General features: G+C 42.8%; 3 protein-coding genes and 1 long non-coding RNA gene across 6 annotated transcripts in view; 1 reads left to right on the forward strand and 3 right to left on the reverse strand.

Annotated features, from left to right (window-relative positions):
• The window catches only part of LOC131129180 (arf-GAP with coiled-coil, ANK repeat and PH domain-containing protein 2-like), a 54560-nt gene extending 52375 nt beyond the window's left edge, over window positions 1–2185 (reverse strand). Inside the window, exon 1 of one of the 2 annotated variants that reach the window (XM_058072415.1) lies at window positions 1776–2185. In XM_058072415.1, the coding sequence (XP_057928398.1) occupies window positions 1776–1828 (53 nt within the window). In that variant the 5' untranslated portion in view covers window positions 1829–2185. The remainder of the gene's footprint in view (window positions 1–1775) is intronic. The other variant, XM_058072416.1, reaches the window with a different exon arrangement.
• LOC131129182 (uncharacterized) lies at window positions 1693–5621 on the forward strand. Its single transcript, XR_009129787.1, has 2 exons — window positions 1693–2244; window positions 5380–5621. It is a non-coding gene; the product is annotated as an uncharacterized LOC131129182 (long non-coding RNA).
• ppp1r2 (protein phosphatase 1, regulatory (inhibitor) subunit 2) lies at window positions 3030–10975 on the reverse strand. 2 transcript variants are annotated; one of them, XM_058072417.1, is made up of 6 exons: window positions 10615–10975; window positions 6919–7026; window positions 6772–6855; window positions 5697–5803; window positions 5395–5576; window positions 3030–4370 (listed from the first exon to the last, which is right to left on the reverse strand). In XM_058072417.1, exons 1-6 carry the CDS (start codon window positions 10743–10745, stop codon window positions 4218–4220), a joined length of 765 nt encoding a protein of 254 aa, XP_057928400.1. In that variant the 5' UTR covers window positions 10746–10975; the 3' UTR covers window positions 3030–4217. The 2 variants fall into 2 exon arrangements, with proteins under 2 accessions (XP_057928400.1, XP_057928401.1); XM_058072418.1 differs by having other exon boundaries at window positions 4200–4370; window positions 5403–5576.
• A 1484-nt stretch (window positions 10976–12459) lies between these two features.
• The window catches only part of LOC131129455 (protein ANKUB1-like), a 32102-nt gene continuing 23223 nt past the window's right edge, over window positions 12460–21338 (reverse strand). Inside the window, exons 3-7 of the mRNA XM_058073058.1 lie at window positions 16984–17112; window positions 14879–15095; window positions 14599–14713; window positions 12611–13312; window positions 12460–12541 (exon numbers count right to left, since the gene is read on the reverse strand). Of these exons, the coding sequence (XP_057929041.1) occupies window positions 12460–12541; window positions 12611–13312; window positions 14599–14713; window positions 14879–15095; window positions 16984–17112 (1245 nt within the window). The remainder of the gene's footprint in view (window positions 12542–12610; window positions 13313–14598; window positions 14714–14878; window positions 15096–16983; window positions 17113–21338) is intronic.

The raw sequence follows: 21338 nt of genomic DNA on the forward strand, positions 1-21338 counted from the left end.
AGCATGGATTACTGGATTAGGATTTATGGCCGATGCTAATCCAGCCAGGAGGCGGCTACCGATGCAGCCACGTAGCCCGCTTGTCAAAGCTGATATCCGGGGGTGTCGGTATCGTTCCCGACCCTAGACATGACGTTGCATATTTCTCACGACATAAGCAAAATAGGTCAGTGTCACCCACCAACAACAAGTTGGAACAATCTAATTAAGCTAATTACATCGTTTTTTTTGTATCCTATGGTAAAATAGTTAGACAAATCGGAACAAATGCGGAGATCACCCAGCACCAGGGAAGCGTTCAACATTAGCAATTGCAGCTAAGTTGTGATTATTGGTGGCTGACCAGCCAACTCCAACCATCAGAACAACCCAAGATGCTCTTTTTGGCACACTAAAACAATATCCTCCCACGCTAAAATGCTCAACAAATGACTTTCTAACATCTGTTCCTCATTTGTGTAACGAGAGAGGATGTTGCAGCATCAAAAAATGCAGAGCCCAAGGAAAAAAAAAATATGACAGAGGCGGTTTCTTCAATGTCTGGAAAATAGAAAAGGAGAAAAAAAAATAAGGAAGCGGGGAGCAAGTATCCCCCTTTTGAAAGGAGCGGAGATGGCCCCTGCAGCCAAGACCACGTCAAGTCTCAAATACCAAAGACCTCATTTGGGCTGTGAAGTGTGTCCGGGCATCATGTGAAGGTCACACCCTCACATCACGGTGGGTGGCATTGTGACATGATTGATAAACAGCATCATCCACCTTCTCTTATGGGGACATGAGACGGAGCATTTAGGGTCCAAGAGTAAAGAGATAAAATCCATAAAAATCCATAAATATGTTATTAGTGATTGACCTAGTCAAGCTGCAACAATGTCTTCACTAATTTTATAACTTCTTAGATACAATTATTGGATAAATAAAAGTCCAATCAAATTTAAGTACTGCATATTTTGTGTTTTTTCCCCCCATTTTGAACAAAAAAGGGAAGTAATTTCAAAATTAGTCCTGTCCTGCCAACATGAATGAGATTTTGGTACTCGGCATGCAATTTGACTCTTGACTATGCTTCGACGTTTCGCACCATTTTCTTGCATTTCGCTGGTTTCAGTTCCCAGTTCAGTCTGTCCGCCAGAAATAATTGAGAACCACTGAATTCATCCAACATGTTTGCCGGCGTACCCAGCAAATACCCACACAAACACGGGGAAACATGGAAACAAAAGTCGGAAAAAATATCAGGTTATGATGACACAAGGGCATGAAATTATAACATATAAATATTATTTGAAAAATCATTAAAATTGTATATCTGTGGTTTTAATTGTTATATAATTCTCATAATAAATATACAAACTCATACTAATATAAAAATCTAAATAAAGTAACAATTTGTTATACGACACTTACACATGTGGCCATTTAATATTAAAACAAAAAGTGTAGTTGGTTGACCAGACCAACACTAAAAGAGCATTGAGAATAAATAAACAGTGGTTTATGCATTCTGTATTCATGTTGTTTATTTATATTAGTTTCCTATGGCTCTGGTAGCCTCCTGGCCTCAGCTTTCCTCAGGGATAAATATAGCAAACTGGAAGGCAACAAACAGCTAACAATTCTGTATGATTTTACTTTTTTCTGGTGAATTGTGTTTCAATAAAGTTTTTTTTAAACTGGCGGTAATTCGCTGCTGTTGAGCACAAAGCTAGCAACATACTTTTATGATAAACATGCAGTACATGGGGTCAAATGGACAGTTAGTTGACAAGGCTCACCTGAAGCGTGGAGAGTCCTTCAAACATTCCTCAAAATCCACAGTTATCTTCATTGTGTGCACTTTTAGGACTCGATAGTAGACTTGGAAATCAAAAAACGGTAATCCAGGGTTGAGTCTTTCTGGCTAATTAGCTTGTTTGCTAACGTCACTGTACAACCGACCAGCTCCACTCTGCTAGCCAGCTAGCCTCAACGGCCAGCAGCTGGGGTTCACAAGTCGCGCAAATGTAACCATAAAAGACCGCAAGTGGACCGTGATGATGTCCGAAAGCTGACGGAACTATCTGGGACCCAGCAGTCGGTCAGTCCCGGGAGCGGAAAGTGTCGTCCTGAGGCACGGTCATGGCAGACAGGGAGAGAGAGGCTTTTCTTCCAAGCAGATACGCTGGACTCGGACAGAGATCGTCTATACAAGCAAGTCATGATGCGCCGCTACCGACTTGCAAGCAGATGGCACACATTTCTAAGGTTAGGTGTCCAGTGCGCATGCCCACATTGACGCCCGGTCATTCACAAAAGTCCTCATTGTGAATTGGAATTTGTATGTTGCACATTTAGGTTTTTAAATGTATATTTATATTGGAGTGTACGAAAAGGAATACTTAAATACAGCTACATAGTATCTTGTAGTCACGTATGTGTGCAAAAATAAAAGAGTGAGTTCTCAGTCTCAGAATAGAAGATCTTTGCCCCAAGTGACAGGCTCCCTGAGCCGTTGGAATTACGACTGTTTCAATTCGCGCACTTCCACAAATAGGATTTTAAGTGCGTTTACGCTGCCAAGTCAATGCAGTGCACTTGCCGGGTACCCGGATGTTGCACTCAACACGCCCCAAATGGTGAGGGTGCGCTCTTAATCGACGCCATCTTGGCTACGTAGCAGAGGGGGCGGGACTAACTCGAGTGGCTGCGATTCATAAAAGGTGAGTTGAAGAGGGCAAACACTGCACGTCATTTCCGGTAAGCCCGCAACGGCAGAAATCGATTCTGGACAGGAGGAATTGAATTAATTGATTGAAAAACAGCCTAAGATTCCCGGTCCTTACCGCATTGATTACTGGGATTGCTAGCTATGTCTTTAAGACACACTAGAATGGAAGAATAATGGTTTGTCTGGTTTCTCTTCACGCACTTTTGTACTTCTGTTCTACATTGCTCAATATGCAGTAGAACAGCGCCATCATGTGGCTGGATCAGTTTGCTCACCCAGAAAACGTGAATTCAACAAGGATGCCCACAAACACAAGCAGCTAACAACTTTTTTTTTTAATTGGGGGAGAAAAACAAACAAAAACTGCACACAATGTTGCGGTGATGAACATGCAAATAAGTGCAAATAAGATCATTTGAAAATAAGTGGTGTAAAACAGAGAATGGTGGAGGGGGAAAAACAGAGGTGATGATGATGTACTTTTGTTTTCAAAGAAAACATATATTGTTTGTGTTCATCAGGGGTGGAGCAGAATCCCAAGAACAAACTGCACTAGCCCAGTTAGCATAAATCAGGTTTTGTATTTGCACAATATGCTCAACACTCACAAGGAAACATAAAAAAGCAATACGCAACACTTTTTTTTCTTGTTTCACTCTGTTTAAAATGCTAACTTTACAGGAATCCATCATAAAGTCGACATTGCATGTAGCAACAAATTAGAAGTGAGGCTGAAAATCACGGGTGTGTCTCAAATGGAATACCTCCATCAGTACGCTATGTATGGCGTGTTATTTTTTGTGTGGTCCTGTCCTAAAGTCCATGACTGTTGGAAGAAAGACAATATTCATCGACTTCACCTTCATCTTATCTCCTTCTTAAATCGTAGATTCATTCAAGTTTATCCCTCCCCTTTTGCTATGTAGCTCAAGAGGGTGACGATGGAAGGTGGTGAGGGTCCAACATCCAGGTACTTCTCAGTGTGAAGGCCCAAGCTGAAGTACCCGGATGTTGCCCTCAACATCAGCAGTGTTTGCAATTCACACTTAAAAAGGAGACAAGAAGCAATTGTCGTTTCCGGTTATCAATCCGGGACAGCAATACGCTGTCGAAATTCACTCAGGAACAAAGTACGCAGTGTACATGGTGTACATATTTCAGTGTAAGTACACAAGTGCATGTTTTAAATGAAAAGGGTCAAGGATATCCTGATATAATATTAAAAGAAAGCAGATAAGTAGGTCACGGATTAAAATACAATCCATCCAAAGTGTAGCCGGCGCTGCTGCCCGAGACGCCATTGGCCAGGCTGCAGGGCTGACCTTCTAGCTGGACGGCCCACCGGGGGACCGTTCAGCCAGTTCAGCCAATCCCGGCTATGTTCCTCAAAGGCCTTCAACTTCCTTTCAGAGTCAGAATGTCGTCAGTGCGGCCGAGTCCAGTGGGAGGGGTCAGGGGTCGGGGGGGTGTTGTTCGAGTGGAGACAGAAGAATGGAGGCTACTGGCTTGTTCAGAGGAGTGAAATGGGCGAAGCGGTGTCTTGTGCTTGGCCCGGCGTTGAGAACACACAGCGCTGTGACGTCTGGTCGGCATGGCGACGCGCACACACACACGTACTGGAGAGTGGGGAGGGGGCGCTTCGTCTAGGAGTCCAGAGAATCAGCTGGAGCGAACCAGAGACAAACATTTACCATCACTCCTGGTCAGGCCTTTCGGTGGAGAAACCAGTATGCAGCTAAGGCACATCAGCCAATCATAGTCGACATCATCCACGTGACATACGGTGGAACCAGTTTACGCGGATGCCCGATTCATGTCGGCATAAGCGGTTCTCAATATGACCCCGAAACGTTTAATTCCCGTGGCTTTGGCCAGAGACAGGAAGAAAATGGCCAATAAGAATGGCCGCCACAATTAGGTTTGGCACTTTGCTCATAAACACATTATAATGGGACTGTAGCCTGTCCTTCCACTTCCATGCAGCAGGTGGCAGTAAGAAGACGTAGCATGAGGGATCAGTGTTGCTACCTTTAGTCACTATTCAGGCTCGTTATCTTGTGTTTTTGGAAACTGACATGAAAACACATACAGTCGTCCCTCGTTTATCACTGTTAATTGGATCCAGAAGTAGGATTCAATATTAGTAAAGGGAATGTTTTCATAGTTACAGCACAGAAAATTAGTACAGGACTTTGTCAATACATTTTGAACATTATTAGAGCCTTGTAGACATGAAATAGCACCCCTATGGTCACCTTTACACGCCTATTCCTCGTTACTTTGGCTAGCAGGCCACACTCGACCTCAAAACTGCCATCGTTTATTCACATTCATTGTTGAAAAGCCGTGCTGGAGAGAGGGAGTGATGTTGGAATCTCAATGTAGCAATGGACGACTGTTTCGCTCTTCTGAACGAGCTAACACTCACAGGCGGCTCATGTCTTGTTTGGGAAAAACAATTATAATAATAATTCCATAATAATGGAAACTAAGGACATAGATCTGGAATAGGTGCAGATTGTGGAAGATCTAGAATGCTTTGTGTGCGAGTTATGGAGTGTAGCTGCTCTACAGGAGTCCACATCTCCATAAGGGGGGAAGAGGGCATCGCCGGTCGCCTTTAAGGCAGCATTGAGGGCATAACTTTTATCAGCTGTTTGTCCTTCTTGCAGTGAAACGCAACTCACCAACTCACCTTCCTGTGGAGGATCCACGTTGATGTCCTCGGCCTCCTCAGTCTCGTCCCTCATCTCCTCGTCCTCATCCTCGTCATCCTCCAGCTCACTGGCGATGAGCTGCCGGGCCAGTTTGATGTTGAGGCCCTCGTTGTAGTGCTTTTTCCTCATCATCTGAAAATGTTTCTTTTTGGCTGTACAGGAAGTAGAAAACCAACAAAAAGATATCCTACTTTAAATGTGCATGTATGTGTTTTTTGGTCCCTCCATCGTATTTCAGGAGACCCCTGAATTAAAGCAGCAAATGGGCTGACCTTGCTCCTCGGGGGTCAGCTCCTCCTCCTCCTCCTCGCTGCTCTCCTCTTCCTCGTCCTCGTCCTCCTTCATAAATCGAGGTTCTGAACACTCTGCTGCTTTGAGCCTTGCCAAGAAACAAAGAGTACAAAGATTTTCTCTGATGAACTTCACTGCGGATGTTGGATCAACTCTGAAAGTGGTCCTACGTGGAATGGAAGCAGATGGAGAGAGCGTGCGAGTACTCGAGCATGAAAGTAAAATAACAGTTACCATCCCCATCCCTCTCGCACACAACAGCAGAAGACAGAGCCAATAATGCTTTATATGGCTGAGCGGATGGTAGTGGTGGATGGCTGGGGGGGTTGTGGGGGGGGCATCCCATTTACGGCACTACCGCTCTTCAGCAACCTGGCCTGATTCAGCGCGTCAGCTGCAAAAAGCACCACCAACGTAGTAGCTGACATTCCCCGAGTCAAGATGGAATCCTTGATATTTGTAGGAGAGGGTGCACGTGGAGGTCGTGGAAGTACAGGAGGAAGGGAGCAGCTCATATATGGAGGCTTCGGTAAACAAAGGAGGCTAATTGACCCGACGAGCCTGGAGCCAATCGCTTGCCCCATCTCACCAGTGCACTTCCATTAGATGGCAGAAAACCAGCACGCAGCATTCAATGACCATTTCTTTGCTAAGAATCCAGACCACCGTTCTCTGGGATGATTTTTTTTTTTTTTCCACACGCGCTTGCCGGTCCCGGAAGGACAGCTTTGCTGCTGAGAGAACGTAAGTTACTGGACGGAATACAGACAAGTAAAAAAAACAGTCCATTAAAGTAGGGCTGGCAGAGTATTGGCCTGCCGCATAGTCAACAATATACTTTAACAAGAAAACTAAAAAAAGAAGAACTTGGGTCTAGTATTCCTTTCAGTAGGTTTACATGTTTACAGAGCCATAGAACACAACAATCCGTGGACTTGAAAGATTAGCCAAAATCATCTAAAATGGACGCTACTGAACAGATTGAACTGTGAAAAATGCTGATTGAATGAGTGAAATCTTTTTTTTTTTTGCATCACATCGGTCCCTTGTTCTTACTTGGATGTCAGGTCATCAGCGTGGAGCGCCCCCTGACCCTCCGCGTCGCTCAGTGCCCCCTCGTCCTCGTCGTCCCCAACCATCCTAAAAAACAAAAAGCACACACAAATATCAGGTCAAGGCTTCCATGTGACGTGTTAAAGTTACCTGTTGTAAGGTGTGCTGGGCTCATCTATCTTCATCAGGCCGTAATCCTTGTCTGCCGGATGGTACGTAGCCAGGATATTCATCTCGTCCCACTTCTGGGACTTCTTCCTGGGGGAAAAAAAAAAAAAGAGTAAAGACGAGTGAGAAGTCATGGCTCGGTGCGTGTGCCGTGACCCCGACACAGCGCTCCCAACCACCGTCCTTCCCTCCAGGGTGAGAAGCAACCAGATTTCAACTGGGGCTGAACGTGTCCCAGATCTCACTCCGGCTGCTTTATTTTCAGACCAAACGCGCAAAAAAACGTCATTACAGCAGAACACGTCGTTGATGCCGGACTCGGCCAAAAGGGGGGCGGGGGCAACGTGGAATAAGTGACCAAGATAAATATAGAGTCGTGTGATGATGATGTGGTCTACAAGCTGCCAGCATTTTTGCTTGGGGAAAGCTCATTAAACAAAGTGAGTCGCCAGGTCCGGATCAGGTGACACGGGGCGGTGAGGAAAGGTGTATGCTTTCACCACAGAAACAGTACCTGGTCAAGATACACGGTGCAACAAAGCAAAAGCACCCGTCAAGTCGGTCCCGCCTGCAATCTAACCTTCCATCACATTCTTTGCTGCGGAATTGAACTTGGAGATGAGTGTTCCAGTTCGGCTATACAAAGGAATGTGGTATTGTTTCACGGGAAGCAGCTGAATGGGTGCTGGGTACGACGGCTTGCTCAGGATATCCTTTGCTTAACGTGGGACATACTGTATGTACTATGTAAGCAGGTTGGTAAATTCCATCAAGGCGTATAAGAGCGAGTACTGTATATGCCAGTATCAAGGTGTCATGTCATCCGTCATCAAACATTGGCAGAAATTATGTCATTGTATGGTCATATCACCTCATACTTCGGTACGGGACAAAAAATAAAAACAAAAAACAAAAAAACAAAAAAAAACTGTATTATGGAAAGCAGGAAGTGAACAAATATAACAGTTAGTGATTGTAAAAGTACCAGATGGAGTGGTAGGATTTAATAAGCTTTGCTTCTTCCTACTCCTTTTGGACATGCGGAACTGGGAACTGATTATGGGATGCACTCAATTGTAATCTGATGCATGTTCAAATGAAATTAAACCATTAATTACCATACCAATAAAATATCCAAAGTATAAAGCAGGGTCTTACTGCATGCATTGGAAGAAGCTGAGTGGTACTGGACAAGCGTATTCACCCAAATGTAAGATAGCTCCTATTATACCATGAAAACCCCCATTCTGGGTCTAAATATTAGGAAAAAGTGAAAATAAAACTCCAAACAAATTGTAAGTCAAGCGGCGTCCTGCACTTGCAGCAGTAGGTCCCGTCTGGAGAACTTTTTCTCCTTTACCTTCTCGTCACTCACAGAGGCTATTTTTGGGAGCAACACAGAAAAGGCTTGATTCACTGCTGGGAATGGAATTCGCTAATAGCGGCCATCTCTGGCCTAATTTCACGCGGTGCTGCTCCAACTTTCCAAGCCCACGTCTCCAGCCTGTGCTCGGGTTAGCAGGCATTGAGGTCTGCCCATGGTGCGATTGGTAAAGCAATAAGTCCATCCCTACTGTGCTTTACTGTCATTTACAACCTGTTTGATTAGGTTTACTTGCTACCCACTACATTTCTAATCTCCTCCCAAAATTGTGCTTCTTTAGAGCTGCAATGCGGGACATTTTTACGACTAGCCTCCAACCTCCTCTAACAACCATCTCCTACCTGATGTGCCAGTCGGACCGACAAGCACACCAACAGCAGTGTCGTCTGCTCATCGTATGATAACCCAGGGAGACGTCTTTGTTACCACTTTGCATTGACTGGTAGACAAAAGGACAAGAAACCAATATCTGGTCATGATAGCATGCTAATATGACTAAGAACTATGAGAATAAAAGATTAAATTAGTGCGTCTTTGGGCACAACTGGCAAGCTCATTCATAATAAAGCCGCATGACTGAGTCCACCAGGCAGCAAAGATGAGAATACGTAGGCTAGCTGTGGTAGATAGAGCGAGGCGCTGAAGTGCTTTCAGAGGGGCTGCAGATCTGGGGCATTAATAGCGTCGATGCAAAAAGGCTCCATTTGAAAACTCAAAGCATACTGGAACACTATATTGGGACTACGGACTTTGACAACAGACTCGCAAAACAGCTAGTTTAGCATCCGGAGTACGCAAATTGGCCCATTATTTGGAGAAAGAGGGAATGTTAATACATTCCCATTTGCATTCAGGTTGAAGAAAAAGGCTTTGCCTGACAACGCTTATTATTCATTCATTTTCTACCACTTTTCCTCACGAGGGTCGCGGGGGTGCTGGAGCCTATCCCAGCTGTCTTTTGGGCGAGAGGCTGGGTACACCCTGGACTGGTGGCCAGCCAATCACAGGGCACATATAGACAAACAACCATTCACACTCACATTCATACCTATGGACAATTTGGAGTCTGCAATTAGCCTAGCATGTTTTTGGAATGTGGAAGGAAACCGGAGAAAACCCACGCATGCATGGGGAGAACATGCAAACTCCACACAGAGATGGCCGAGGGTGGAATTGAACCCTGGTCTCCGAACTGTGAGGTCTGCGCGCTAACAACTCGACCGCCACGCTTATTATTATTATTAATGTGGTTTGCAGTGGTGTCCCTCCTAAGAAGCTGCAGTGTTTCCCAAACGCTCATTTATTTGTGGCGGTCCACCATGAATACACAAAGCACCCACATGCATTGTCGTCTCGATTGTGGTGTCAAAACTTGACCAAAAAAAGGACAGATAAAAGTAAATTGCCGCCTCCACAAATAAGATTGCGGCCCTGTGGGAAACACAACACAGCGGGCAACATACCCATCCTTAAGCCACCACCTGATTTAACCAAACAAAGGGCGCACAAAAATGACGCAAACCCCAAAACACCATAAAAACCTGCATACAAAAGTGAAAATAACTCTACTGGTGAATAATTCTGCAATCACACTGCTTCATTGAAAACAGATGCAAAGGGACAGGTTGTAAATACCAACAACCCCCCCACAAAAACTGAATGAGAAGACCACCAAGACCCAAGTCTCAGGCAGTCTCTGTCCAAACTACACCAAATGAACCATACTAGCAGCACAAATTGACCTTTGAACCGGGAAAGACATGACGACCATAGAGAAAATACACCGACTTACAAACTTGCAATATTTCTCTTAATAAGCTCCTTTCGGGTGTTTTTGCTTTTGGGTCAGTTCTGTTGGAGCGTTTGGGCGTTGCTGCGTAGTTTCCCTATCGGCCACCGTAGTGGAATAAGTGGAAAATGTGACAATAAATATCACAGATTGGGGCCATAAATGTGACCTCTGATTCCTTTGCCGCCAATATTAATTTTGCTCGTGAGCTAGCAAAGAGTTAAATGTGTGTATCTGCCATTCGTTTAACTATTTAGGAATTATACGGCTAGTCATTACATTTCTATTGCTATTAGTTAAAAACAAACCCGGAAGTATTTTTATTATTAGTTTATTAAGAGAAAATAATAATATCCAACCACATACGACACCGTTGTCGAGAAAAGCAACTTAATGTTGACGGAAAGCAAAGTTAGCTAGTCGGTGCATGCTACCAACGTAGTTAAGCTAGCTGGCGTTACCACACACACACACACACACACACACGGCTAAAAAGAACACTTACTGCTGGTCTTCATCCGAAAGTCCCGCACTTTCTTCGGGTTTATCGCTCAGAAAGTCCTCCGCTAAAGGTTTGACATCAGCGGCGTTGTTCTTGTTTTTCAGGATGCCTTTTATCGGCCGCGGTGCTGCCATTCCCACGCACTGGCTGTCAGGTGTTCCAACTCCTTAACCGAATTAATTTTCTCTCAGTAGTCAAATAACGGATCGAACATACTCGCTTTGACGGCTTCACTTTCTAATTCATTAAAACGCAAACACGGCGAGGTTCCGTGGAGAGCGAGGACATTTCTGCTCCGGTGCTTTACCGACTGGCGGCGACAATGTTCCGTGTGAGACGAGTGTACTACTGGAAAAAGGACATCATATCGCGATGCTTTGAAAACGAGACTGCCGTGTAACGTTCAAGCCCTCGGACATTTTTCGACTCCCTCTGACTACCGCAAAATCTGAGATGTCTTAAATTGTTTTATGCCACATTTTTTGTCAGAAAATAATTTTGTAAAAAACAAAAAATATTTAGTCATTTTAAAGACGTTTTTGTGTTTACATAAGAATAAACATACTCACCACTAATGATTGATAATATTGATAATTGTTAAACAGATCGGCATCAATGTGTAGTTTCACTTTTACGCTTCACAGCAACTGCGGTGCATTCAATGACAGCCAAACGAAGTATGAAATCTCAACGCTTAATGGAAAAACATTATCAGTGAAGCATGAAGACATAAACATAAAAAAACCTTCAGTCTTTTTAAGACTTAAACATGTGGGATATTTTTCCAGTGGTACATGCTTGTATTCTCATGTATTTATAAATTATTACTGACTTTGGGTGAATGGAATCTTTTCTCCAGAAATAATTGCCTATTTTTGAATGAAAATGTAAAAAAAATTAAACATTTTTTAATTAAAAAAATTAAAATGTAATTAAAAAAATTAAAAATTAAACACGTGCCCGTGAATGCAGCATCACAGCTGTGCAGGGAGCCACTAAGCCAACACTAAGCGATACCAGCCCTCAGTTGGACTGTTGTCAAAGGATGCGTACTAGCATATGACTTATTTCCCAAAAATAAATATAAAAAATGGGGAGTCGTCATCTCATGGTCCACAGTCTCAGCCTGAGGTGAAATTGCCAGCTGTCCCTCTGAAGGACTTGTTCCTTGTCCACCGTGTGGCAGGTCTAATGGCAGATGGAATATCCTCCAGCATCCTCCAGCATCCTCCAGCATCTGCCAGCATCCGCCAGCATCCGCCAGCATCCGCCAGCATCCTCCAGTTGTCATCCAGCATCCTCCAGCGTCCTCCAGCATCCTCCAACTGTCATCCAGCATCCTCCAGTGTCCTCCAGCATCCTCCAACGTCCTCCAGCTGTCATCCAGCATCCTCCAGTTGTCATCCAGCATCCTCCAGCATCCTCCAGCTGTCATCCAGCATCCTCCAGCATCCTCCAGCATCCTCCAGCGTCCTCCAGCGTCCTCCAGCATCCTCCAGCTGCCATCCAGCATCCTCCAGCATCCTCCAGTTGTCATCCAGCATCCTCTAGCATCCTCCAGCGTCCTCCAGTTGACATCCAGCATCCTCCAGCATCCTCCAGTTGTCATCCAGCATCCTCCAGCATCCTCCAGCTGTCATCCAGCATCCTCCAGTTGTCATCCAGCATCCTCCAGCATCCTCCAGCTGTCATCCAGCATCCTCCAGCATCCTCCAGCATCCTCCAGCTGTCATCCAGCATCCTCCAGCATCCTCCAGTTGTCCTCCAGCATCCTCCAGCATCCTCCAGCATCCTCCAGCTGTCATCCAGCATCCTCCAGCATCCTCCAGCTGATTTGAGGCGGCAGAATCAGAGCAGGCCATGGATGTGCTTCCTGGCAAGCATCCTGGCGATGCTCAGCTGCTTGGACCAGGACTTCTCTGTGAAGGTACTGCATGAAAAAGAACATAGTTTACTTCTACTATAGTACTTGAAGACATCTCCAACTATGACATCCAACCTGGCCATGGTCAAGCAGTGTATTGCGTTCTCTCTGGGCGTGGGGCCCCTTGGCTGGAAGGACGCGGTAAAGAAAGGATAGGAACTCGGTGATGCGCCAACATTCCTGCCCTTTTGGTTTTGCTTTGGAGTTTTGGGATTTAGCACAGGCAGCGTGCTATGAAGATATGGTAATGTCTCGCTTGGTTTGGTTCTCCTTCTTTTAGGCTCGGAGGACATCTTTGGCGGCGTGAAGCCATCTACCAACAACACCCTGCAAGGGAAGGTGCTCTGGTTCGGACCTGATGCCATCCTCTGCTGCACCAACGATAACCAGCGCTTCATCTGAAGGTAGACCCGTACGGGCAGGGACATATTTTGCAGAGAAATGATGGAAGTTAGCTTTTCAGCTAAGTAGCGCACGCACTCCCGGTGACCATGCTGAACGGCGATTCTCAACGGGTCGCGTCCTGCAGGGTCCCTGCAAGCCAGAGTTAAAACGTTCTTCGCGACGAAGAGCTTGAGAATGAGAAGCTGACTGCTCTCTGCAGCTACATGGACGGGGCATCTTCTTGTGTCCGGGTGGGCTGTCTGCTGGCACCACTGGCGGTACGGATGGACCCCCACCGGTTGATCTGCATGCACCCCCTTTTCCAGCAGCCAATCCGCCAGCTCCAGGTGACCAGAAGACGCCGCGATGTAGAGCGCCACCCGTAGCTGAAATCTGGAACGGGAAAAGCAAAAGGGGACGGATAGTGATGAGGAGTCTGTCACTTTTTGGGGGGACCAAGGTTTGGACCTTGATGCAAGACTGGCACAAAGTCTTAGTGAGTTTCTCTTTTTAGGAGAAGTGCTAGCACAAGAACGGCGGAGATGACAACAAGTAGACCTGGACCAAATTGGGAATTGGGAATTGGGAACAGTTTCCAGAAGAGAAACCACGAGCATCGTAGACCAGTTGCTACCTTGTTAGCATCCTCCCTTTACAACCAAACAGTGGCCATTAGACAGATTAAGAGTGTTATTGGACATGGAACTCATCCATGTGTTACCGTCAGTTTTATTGCAAATGTTAGATGATGGCAAAGATGGTCTGTACGCCCGCTCTAAAACAGGGGTCTCAAACTCATTTTACCTGGAGGCCACTGGTCTGGGCAAGGCTGGGCCTTCCAAAAAAAAGGTTTTCAAAAAAAAACAAAAAACGCATTTATTAAATTTATTAAATTAATTTATTTTTTAAACAGAAAAATATACAAACTTTTTCAGTGCTTTGGTTCCGATTTTCTACAATAAAAGCTCTGATAAAACATTCCACTGTTCTCAAATATCTTACTTTTTATTTTTCTACACAAAATAAGATGAAAAATAAATAAACAAATCAAGAATAAAGAAAACCAATCAATCAGTAATAAATAAATAAATATAATAATAATAATAAAACGGCAAATAATAAAAACAGGGGTAGACAAATTATTATTTTCAGATTAAAATGAACAAATCATTATTAGAGCCCTGTAGACATGACAAAACACGACTATAGTCACATTTATACTCTTTTTATTTACAACATATTGCGCAACTGCAGGGTCTTGAGACACATGCTAACTCGCAAACTAGAGAGCTAGCCACCTAAACGGTAGCCTTCAAGTTATTTCCTTTAAACTTAAATAGCCAAAAACTTACCACTTCCACACTGATAGTGAGGATAACTATTAACAGTTATTTAACCTTTAACATGAACATTAATCAAACGTAATAATTTTTTCTGGGTACATGATACCATACAGCATCCATATCAAACTTGCGCGGGCCACACTAACATTAAACTTTCATATCAAGGCGGGGGCCTCAAACTAGTGTCCTGCGGGCCACATTTGGCCTGCGGGCCGCGTGTTTGAGACCCCTGGCTAAGAGGAAAAAGAACTCCAACAGAAAAGTACCAACACAAAACAGGACATAGCTAAAAAAAACAAAAAACAAAACCGTCACGCAGATGGTGACGCTGCTGACCTCATGACAGGCTTCTCCTGCGATACTTGACTCCGCACGGTGACTCTGTGGCCAAGGAGGCAACCCTGGAGGTACTCCACCCATCCATCCCATGTATCCAAACGAAGGACTGCACCTAAAGATAAAGTTCAGTTTGTTGGGTTTGGACACTGAATCAGTCACAACCGGATTGTTTAGGATTGAATAAATAACAGAATTGATATCAGGATTTGAATAAATAACACAGTTTCCCCCCAGCTGGGGTATTCATTAGGGGGGTGTCTGGTCTAAAAAGCATTACCCACGCCGATGGCATAGTCTTGCAGAGTGTTGCAGTCGTAAAGCTGAACTCCAGCAGGTGTGGTGAGTCTAAAGACACCGATAGGTAGTCCGCTTTGTGCGGACACTTGTCTTTTCAGCTGGGACACGGACATTTGTAGGACGGACACACTTCCCTTGACTGGAAATGTATCTCCCGTCACGGCGTTAAACACATACATGGTCGGCCTCGGAGCGCTCTGAACAAAAACAAACACAAGACAATTGGGGTATTTTAGATACAAAAAATACGCTTTTTGTGTTACAAATGTGTAGCAGCTAATATAGTCATGATCATTATCCATAATGGATCATTATCCACTACTTATTTCTAAAATGACAAATACTTTATCGTTTTGATATAGTTAATTTTCAAACAGCTAAAATAATGCATAAGTCTAAAAATAAGCAATTAGCTAAAAATGTCATCCAATACTTCTCTACAAGAGAGGAGAAATATGATCTCAGGGAAGAAGTACATTTGAAACACTTCTATGCTAGGACTACGTTATGCTAGCCATAGCATTTCAGTATGTGGAATCAAACTATGGAATGGATTGAGTAAGGAAATCAAACAATGCACAACGATGAGCCAATTCAAGAAACAATACAAGCAGTTGATGTTTGCTAAATACAAGGATGAAGAGTCTTGAACCAGTCATGATGTGCTATATATATCACTATATTGACACTTACTATGGTACCCATTATGGCATTGGATGCTCATATCACATCCTACTTCGGTACGGGACAAAAAGAAATAAAATAATTAAAAATAAATAATAATTAAAAAAATAAAATTATAAAAAATATAAATTAAAACAATTAAAAACAAAATTTTAATTAAAAAAATTAATTAAATAAAATTTAAAACAAAAAAATTAATTATATTAGGAAAGCAGGAAGTGAACAAATGTAACAGTTGATGATTGTAAAAGTACCAGGTGGAGGGGTAGGATTTAATAAGCTTTGCTTCTTCCTACTCCTTTTGGACATGTGGAACTGGGAACTGATTATGAGATGCACTCAATTGGAATCTGATGCATGTTCAAATGAAATTAAACCATTACCATAAAATCTGTGTTTCACTGTGTTTTTATTGAGGCAAGGCCCATATTTATATGAAAACATATGATTTTATCACTGTGATATTAACACTGTGTACTTTCTGCCATCTAGTGGAAGAGCTTTGAATTGCGTGGCTTGGAGATCATTCATACATTCATTTTCTACCGCTTATCTTCACGAGGGCTGCGGGGGGTGCTGGAGCCTATCCCAGCTGTCTTGGGGCAAGAAACGGGGTCCACCCTGGACTGGTGGCCAGCCAATCACAGGGCACATATAGACAAACAACCATTCACACTCACATTCATACCTATGGACAATTTGGAGTTAGCCAATTAACCTAGCATGTTTTTGGAATGTGGGAGGAAACCGGAGAACAATTGAGAATTGAATCCTGGTCTCCTAGCTGTGAGGTCTGCGCGCTAACCACTCGACCACCGTGCTGCTGTGCAAATATTTTGACCTGTCCAGAACACATATTTAACACACACAAACTATTTTATGCTTATAATTTTCCTTGAATTATTTGTCTAATTTTATCTGTAAAAGTGTTACTATGTTACTATCAGCTGTATGTTCTCATGTTCTTTTTTTTCAAAAGCACTTTAAACATCAAACCACATCAAAATATGTAATTAAATTTTACTTTATTTATTTTTATTTATTTTACTAAATAAGACATCCGACTTGCAAGTCATGTTGCTGGTTTGTATATTAAAAGTTCAAATACTTTGAAAGCAACTTGCGGGCCGGATTCAAATGCTTGATGGGCCGCATGTGGCCCCCGGGATGTAGTTTGCCCACCCCTGCCGTAGATGAACAAATGTAAACTGTATATAAATACATCATTAGAATTCCAAAGTAATAAAATGTAATGATAATTGTACATTTCATTTAATAGAAAATTGAATGGAAAAAATACCAACAGTTTTTAAAAACTATGCCTACCTTATGTATTACTGAAATGTAATAGTAATCAATTCAGATTCAGTGTGTACTACTATGTATCTACTATGTATCTACCTTTACGAGGCATTTTATGACGCTGCCACTGGAGACGCCCACGTCACACAAGGCCCAGCAGTCCTGGAGGGCGGCGCCCCCGTGGCTCAGTTCCAGGTAGTCACTGCTCGTGTGCACCAGAAAGGAGTCCTAGACAAGACACAAAGAATTATTATTATTAGTAGTATCAGTATAATAATAATAATAATAATAATAATAATAATAATAACAATAATAATAATAATAATAATAATAATAATAATAATAATAATAATAATAATAATAATAATAATAATAATAATAATAATAATAATAATAATAATAATAATAATAATAATAATAATAATAATTATTATTATTATTATTATTATTATTATTATATAATAATTATTATATAATAATAATAATTATTATTATTATTATATAATAATAATTATTATTATATAATAATAATAACTAGAAAATTCCCGCGGAAATTTTGATGGACTGGCCACCTGTGCTGTGAACCTCGGGCCCGGTGGGCCAACGGCTACCGAGGTAGCACCTAGCAAGAAAGCCTCAAGTACGGAAAAAGTTGATGCAGTCCCATAGTGTCCCCACATCATGCCAAGTGTGTAATTGCCTTTAAACTTGAGTAAATTAGCTTAAATGCTAACATGCTAACAATCATTATGCTAGCACCTAGCAAGAGAGCCTCAAGTTTAGAAAGTGCCAAGGTTATCCTATAACCTCCCTACATCATGCCATGTGTGTATTTGCCTTTAAACGTGAGTAAATTAGCTTAAATGCTAACATGCTAACAGTCATCATGCTAGCACCTAGCAAGAGAGCCTCAAGTTTAGAAAGTGCCAAGGTTGTCCTATAACCTCCCTACATCATGCGTTGTGTGTATTTGCCTTTAGACATGAGTAAATTAGCTTAAATGCTAACATGCTAACGGCTACCACGCTACCACCTAGCAAGAGAGCATCAAGTTGAGAAAGTGCCAAGGTTGTCCTATAACCTCCCCACATCATGTCATGTGTGTATTTGCCTTTAAACGTGAGTAAATTAGCTTAAATGCTAACATGCTAACAATCATTATGCTAGTACCTAGCAAGAGAGCCTCAAGTTTAGAAAGTGCCAAGGTTGTCCTATAACCTCCCTACACCATGCCATATGTGCATTTGCCTGAAGACATGAGTAAATTAGCTTAAATGCTAACATGCTAACGGCTACCATGCTAGCACCTAGCAAGAGAGCATCAAGTTGAGAAAGTGCCAAGGTTGTCCTATAACCTCCCTACATCATGCCATGTGTGTATTTGCCTTTAGACATGAGTAAATTAGCTTAAATGCTAACATGCTAACGGCTACCATGGTAGCACCTAGCAAGAGAGCATCAAGTTTAGAAAGTGCCAAGGTTGTCCTATAACCTCCCTACATCATGCCATGTGTGTATATACCTTTAGACATGAGTAAATTAGCTTAAATGCTAACATGCTAACGGCTACCATGTTAGCACCTAGCAAGAGCGTTTCAAGTTTAGAAAGTGCCAAGGTTGTCCTATAACCTCCCTATATCATGCCATGTGTGTATTTGCCTTTAAATGTGAGTAAATTAGCTGAAATGCTAACATGCTAATAATCATTATGCTAGCACCTAGCAAGAGAGCCTCAAGTTTAGAAAGTGCCAAGGTTGTCCTATAACCTCCCTACACCATGCCATATGTGTATTCTCCTTTAGACATGAGTAAATTAGCTTAAATGTTAACATGCTAACGGCTACCATGCTAGCACCTAGCAAGAGAGCCTCAAGTTTAGAAACTGCCAAGGTTGTCCTACGACCTCCCCACATCATGCCATGTGTGTATTTGCCTTTAGACATGAGTAAATTAGCTTAAATGCTAACATGCTAACATGCTAGCAATTAGCATTTAGCCACAGAGAGAGTTCAGAAGTTTATCTAAAAAATGAGCCATCAATCACGTTTCTACGTGGCCGTATGGCTGAGCTACAAGGCTGTGAAAAGTCTGTAAATTCTCGTTTTCTCTGGAATGCGGCTGTTCTAAAAATAGAATGGTGTACCTAATCTAGTGGCCGATTTTTTTTTCTAACGCGAATAGCGTCGCCATGGTTACACGAAACGTTCCAAAAAATAAATACCGCTGTAGTCCCGAGCGTCACGATTCCGACGGTGTAACATGTGTGGGGGTCCTTCTTGCGGTTTTGGCCGCATTACGCGCGCAAAAATTGGAAGATTAAGATATAACTAGAAAATTCCCGCGGAAATTTTGATGGACTGGCCACCTGTGCTGTGAACCTCGGGCCCGGTGGGCCAACGGCTACTGCGGTAGCACCTAGCAAGAACGCCTCAAGTACGGAAAAAGTTGATGCAGTCCCATAGTGTCCCCACATCATGCCAACTGTGTAATTGCATTTAAACTTGAGTAAATTAGCTTAAATGCTAACATGCTAACAGTTATCATGCTAGCACCTAGCAAGAGAGCCTCAAGTTAAGAAAGTGCCGAGGTTGTCCTATAACCTCCCTACATCATACCATGTGTGTATTTGCCTTTAGACATGAGTAAATTAGCTTAAATGCTAACATGCTAACATGCTAGCACCTAGCAAGACAGCCTTAAGTTTAGAAAGTGCCAAGGATGTCCTATGACGTCCCTGCATCATGCATGTGTGTATTTGCCTTTAAACGTGAGCAAATTAGCTTGAATGCTAACATGCTAACAATCATTATGCTAGCACCTAGCAAGAGAGCCTCAAGTTTAGAAAGTGCCAAGGTTGTCCTATCACCTCCCTACATCATGCCATGTGTGTATTTGCCTTTAAACGTGAGTAAATGAGCTTAAATGCTAACATGCTAACAATTATTATGCTAGCACTTAGCAAGAGAGCCTCATGTTTAGAAAGTGCCAAGGTTGTCCTATAACCTCCCTACATCATGCCATGTGTGTATTTGTCTTTAGACATCAGTAAATTAGCTTAAATGCGAACATGCTAACGGCTACCATGCTAGCACCTAGCAAGAGAGCATCAAGTTGAGAAAGTGCCAAGGTTGTCCTATAACCTCCCCACATCATGTCATGTGTTTATTTGCCTTTAAACGTGAGTATATTAGCTTAAATGCTAACATGCTAACAATGATTATGCTAGCACCTAGCAAGAGAGCCTCAAGTTTAGAAAGTGCCAAGGTTGTCTTATAACCTCCCTACACCATGCCATATGTGTATTTGCCTGAAGACATGAGTAAATTAGCTTAAATGCTAACATGCTAACGTCTACCATGCTAGCACCTAGCAAGAGAGCATCAAGTTGAGAAAGTGCCAAGGTTGTCCTATAACCTCCCTACATCATGCCATGTGTGTATTTGCCTTTAGACATGAGTAAATTAGCTTAAATGCTAACATGCTAACGGATAACATGGTAGCACCTAGCAAGACAGCCTCAAGTTTAGAAACTGCCAAGGTTGTCCTATAACCTCCCCACATCATGTCATGTGTGTATTTGCCTTTTAACGTGAGTAAATTAGCTTGAATGCTAACATGCTAACAATCATTATGCTAGCACCTAGCAAGAGAGCCTCAAGTTTAGAAAGTGCCAAGGTTGTCCTATAACCTCCCTACATCATGCCATGTGTGTATTTGCCTTTAGATGTGAGTAAATTAGCTTAAATGCTAACATGCTAACATGCTAGCAATTAGCATTTAGCCACAGAGAGACTTCAGAAGTTTATCTCAAAAATTAGCCATCAATCACGTTTCTACGTGGCCGTATGGCTGAGCTACAAGGCTGTGAAAAGTCTGTAAATTCTCATTCTTTTCACTGGCATGAGCTGTTCTAAAAATAGCCCAAATGTCCCTAATTTTTTGAACCATTGATTTTTGCGTTTTTCAAACGCGAATAGCGTCGCCATGGTTACACAAAACGTTCCAAAAAATAAATACCGCTGTAGTCCCGAGTGCCACGTTTCCGGCGGTGTAACATGTGTGGGGATCCTTCCTGCGGTTTTGGCCGCATTACGCGCACAAAAGTGGGAAGATTAAGATATAAGAATAACTAGAAAATTCCCGCGGAAATTTTGATGGACTGGCCACCTGTGCTGTGAACCTCGGGCCCGGTGGGCCAACGGCTACCGCGGTAGCACCTAGCAAGAAAGCCTCAAGTACGGAAAAAGTTGATGCAGTCCCATAGTGTCCCCACATCATGCCAAGTGTGTAATTGCCTTTAAACTTGAGTAAATTAGCTTAAATGCTAACATGCTAACAATCATTATGCTAGCACCTAGCAAGAGAGCCTCAAGTTTAGAAAGTGCCAAGGTTGTCCTATAACCTCCCTACATCATGCCATGTGTGTATTTGCCTTTAGACATGAGTAAATTAGC

The sequence above is a fragment of the Doryrhamphus excisus genome, chromosome 5 (genome assembly GCF_030265055.1).
Source record: "Doryrhamphus excisus isolate RoL2022-K1 chromosome 5, RoL_Dexc_1.0, whole genome shotgun sequence".
In the NCBI taxonomy this organism is placed as follows: Eukaryota; Metazoa; Chordata; class Actinopteri; order Syngnathiformes; family Syngnathidae; genus Doryrhamphus; species Doryrhamphus excisus.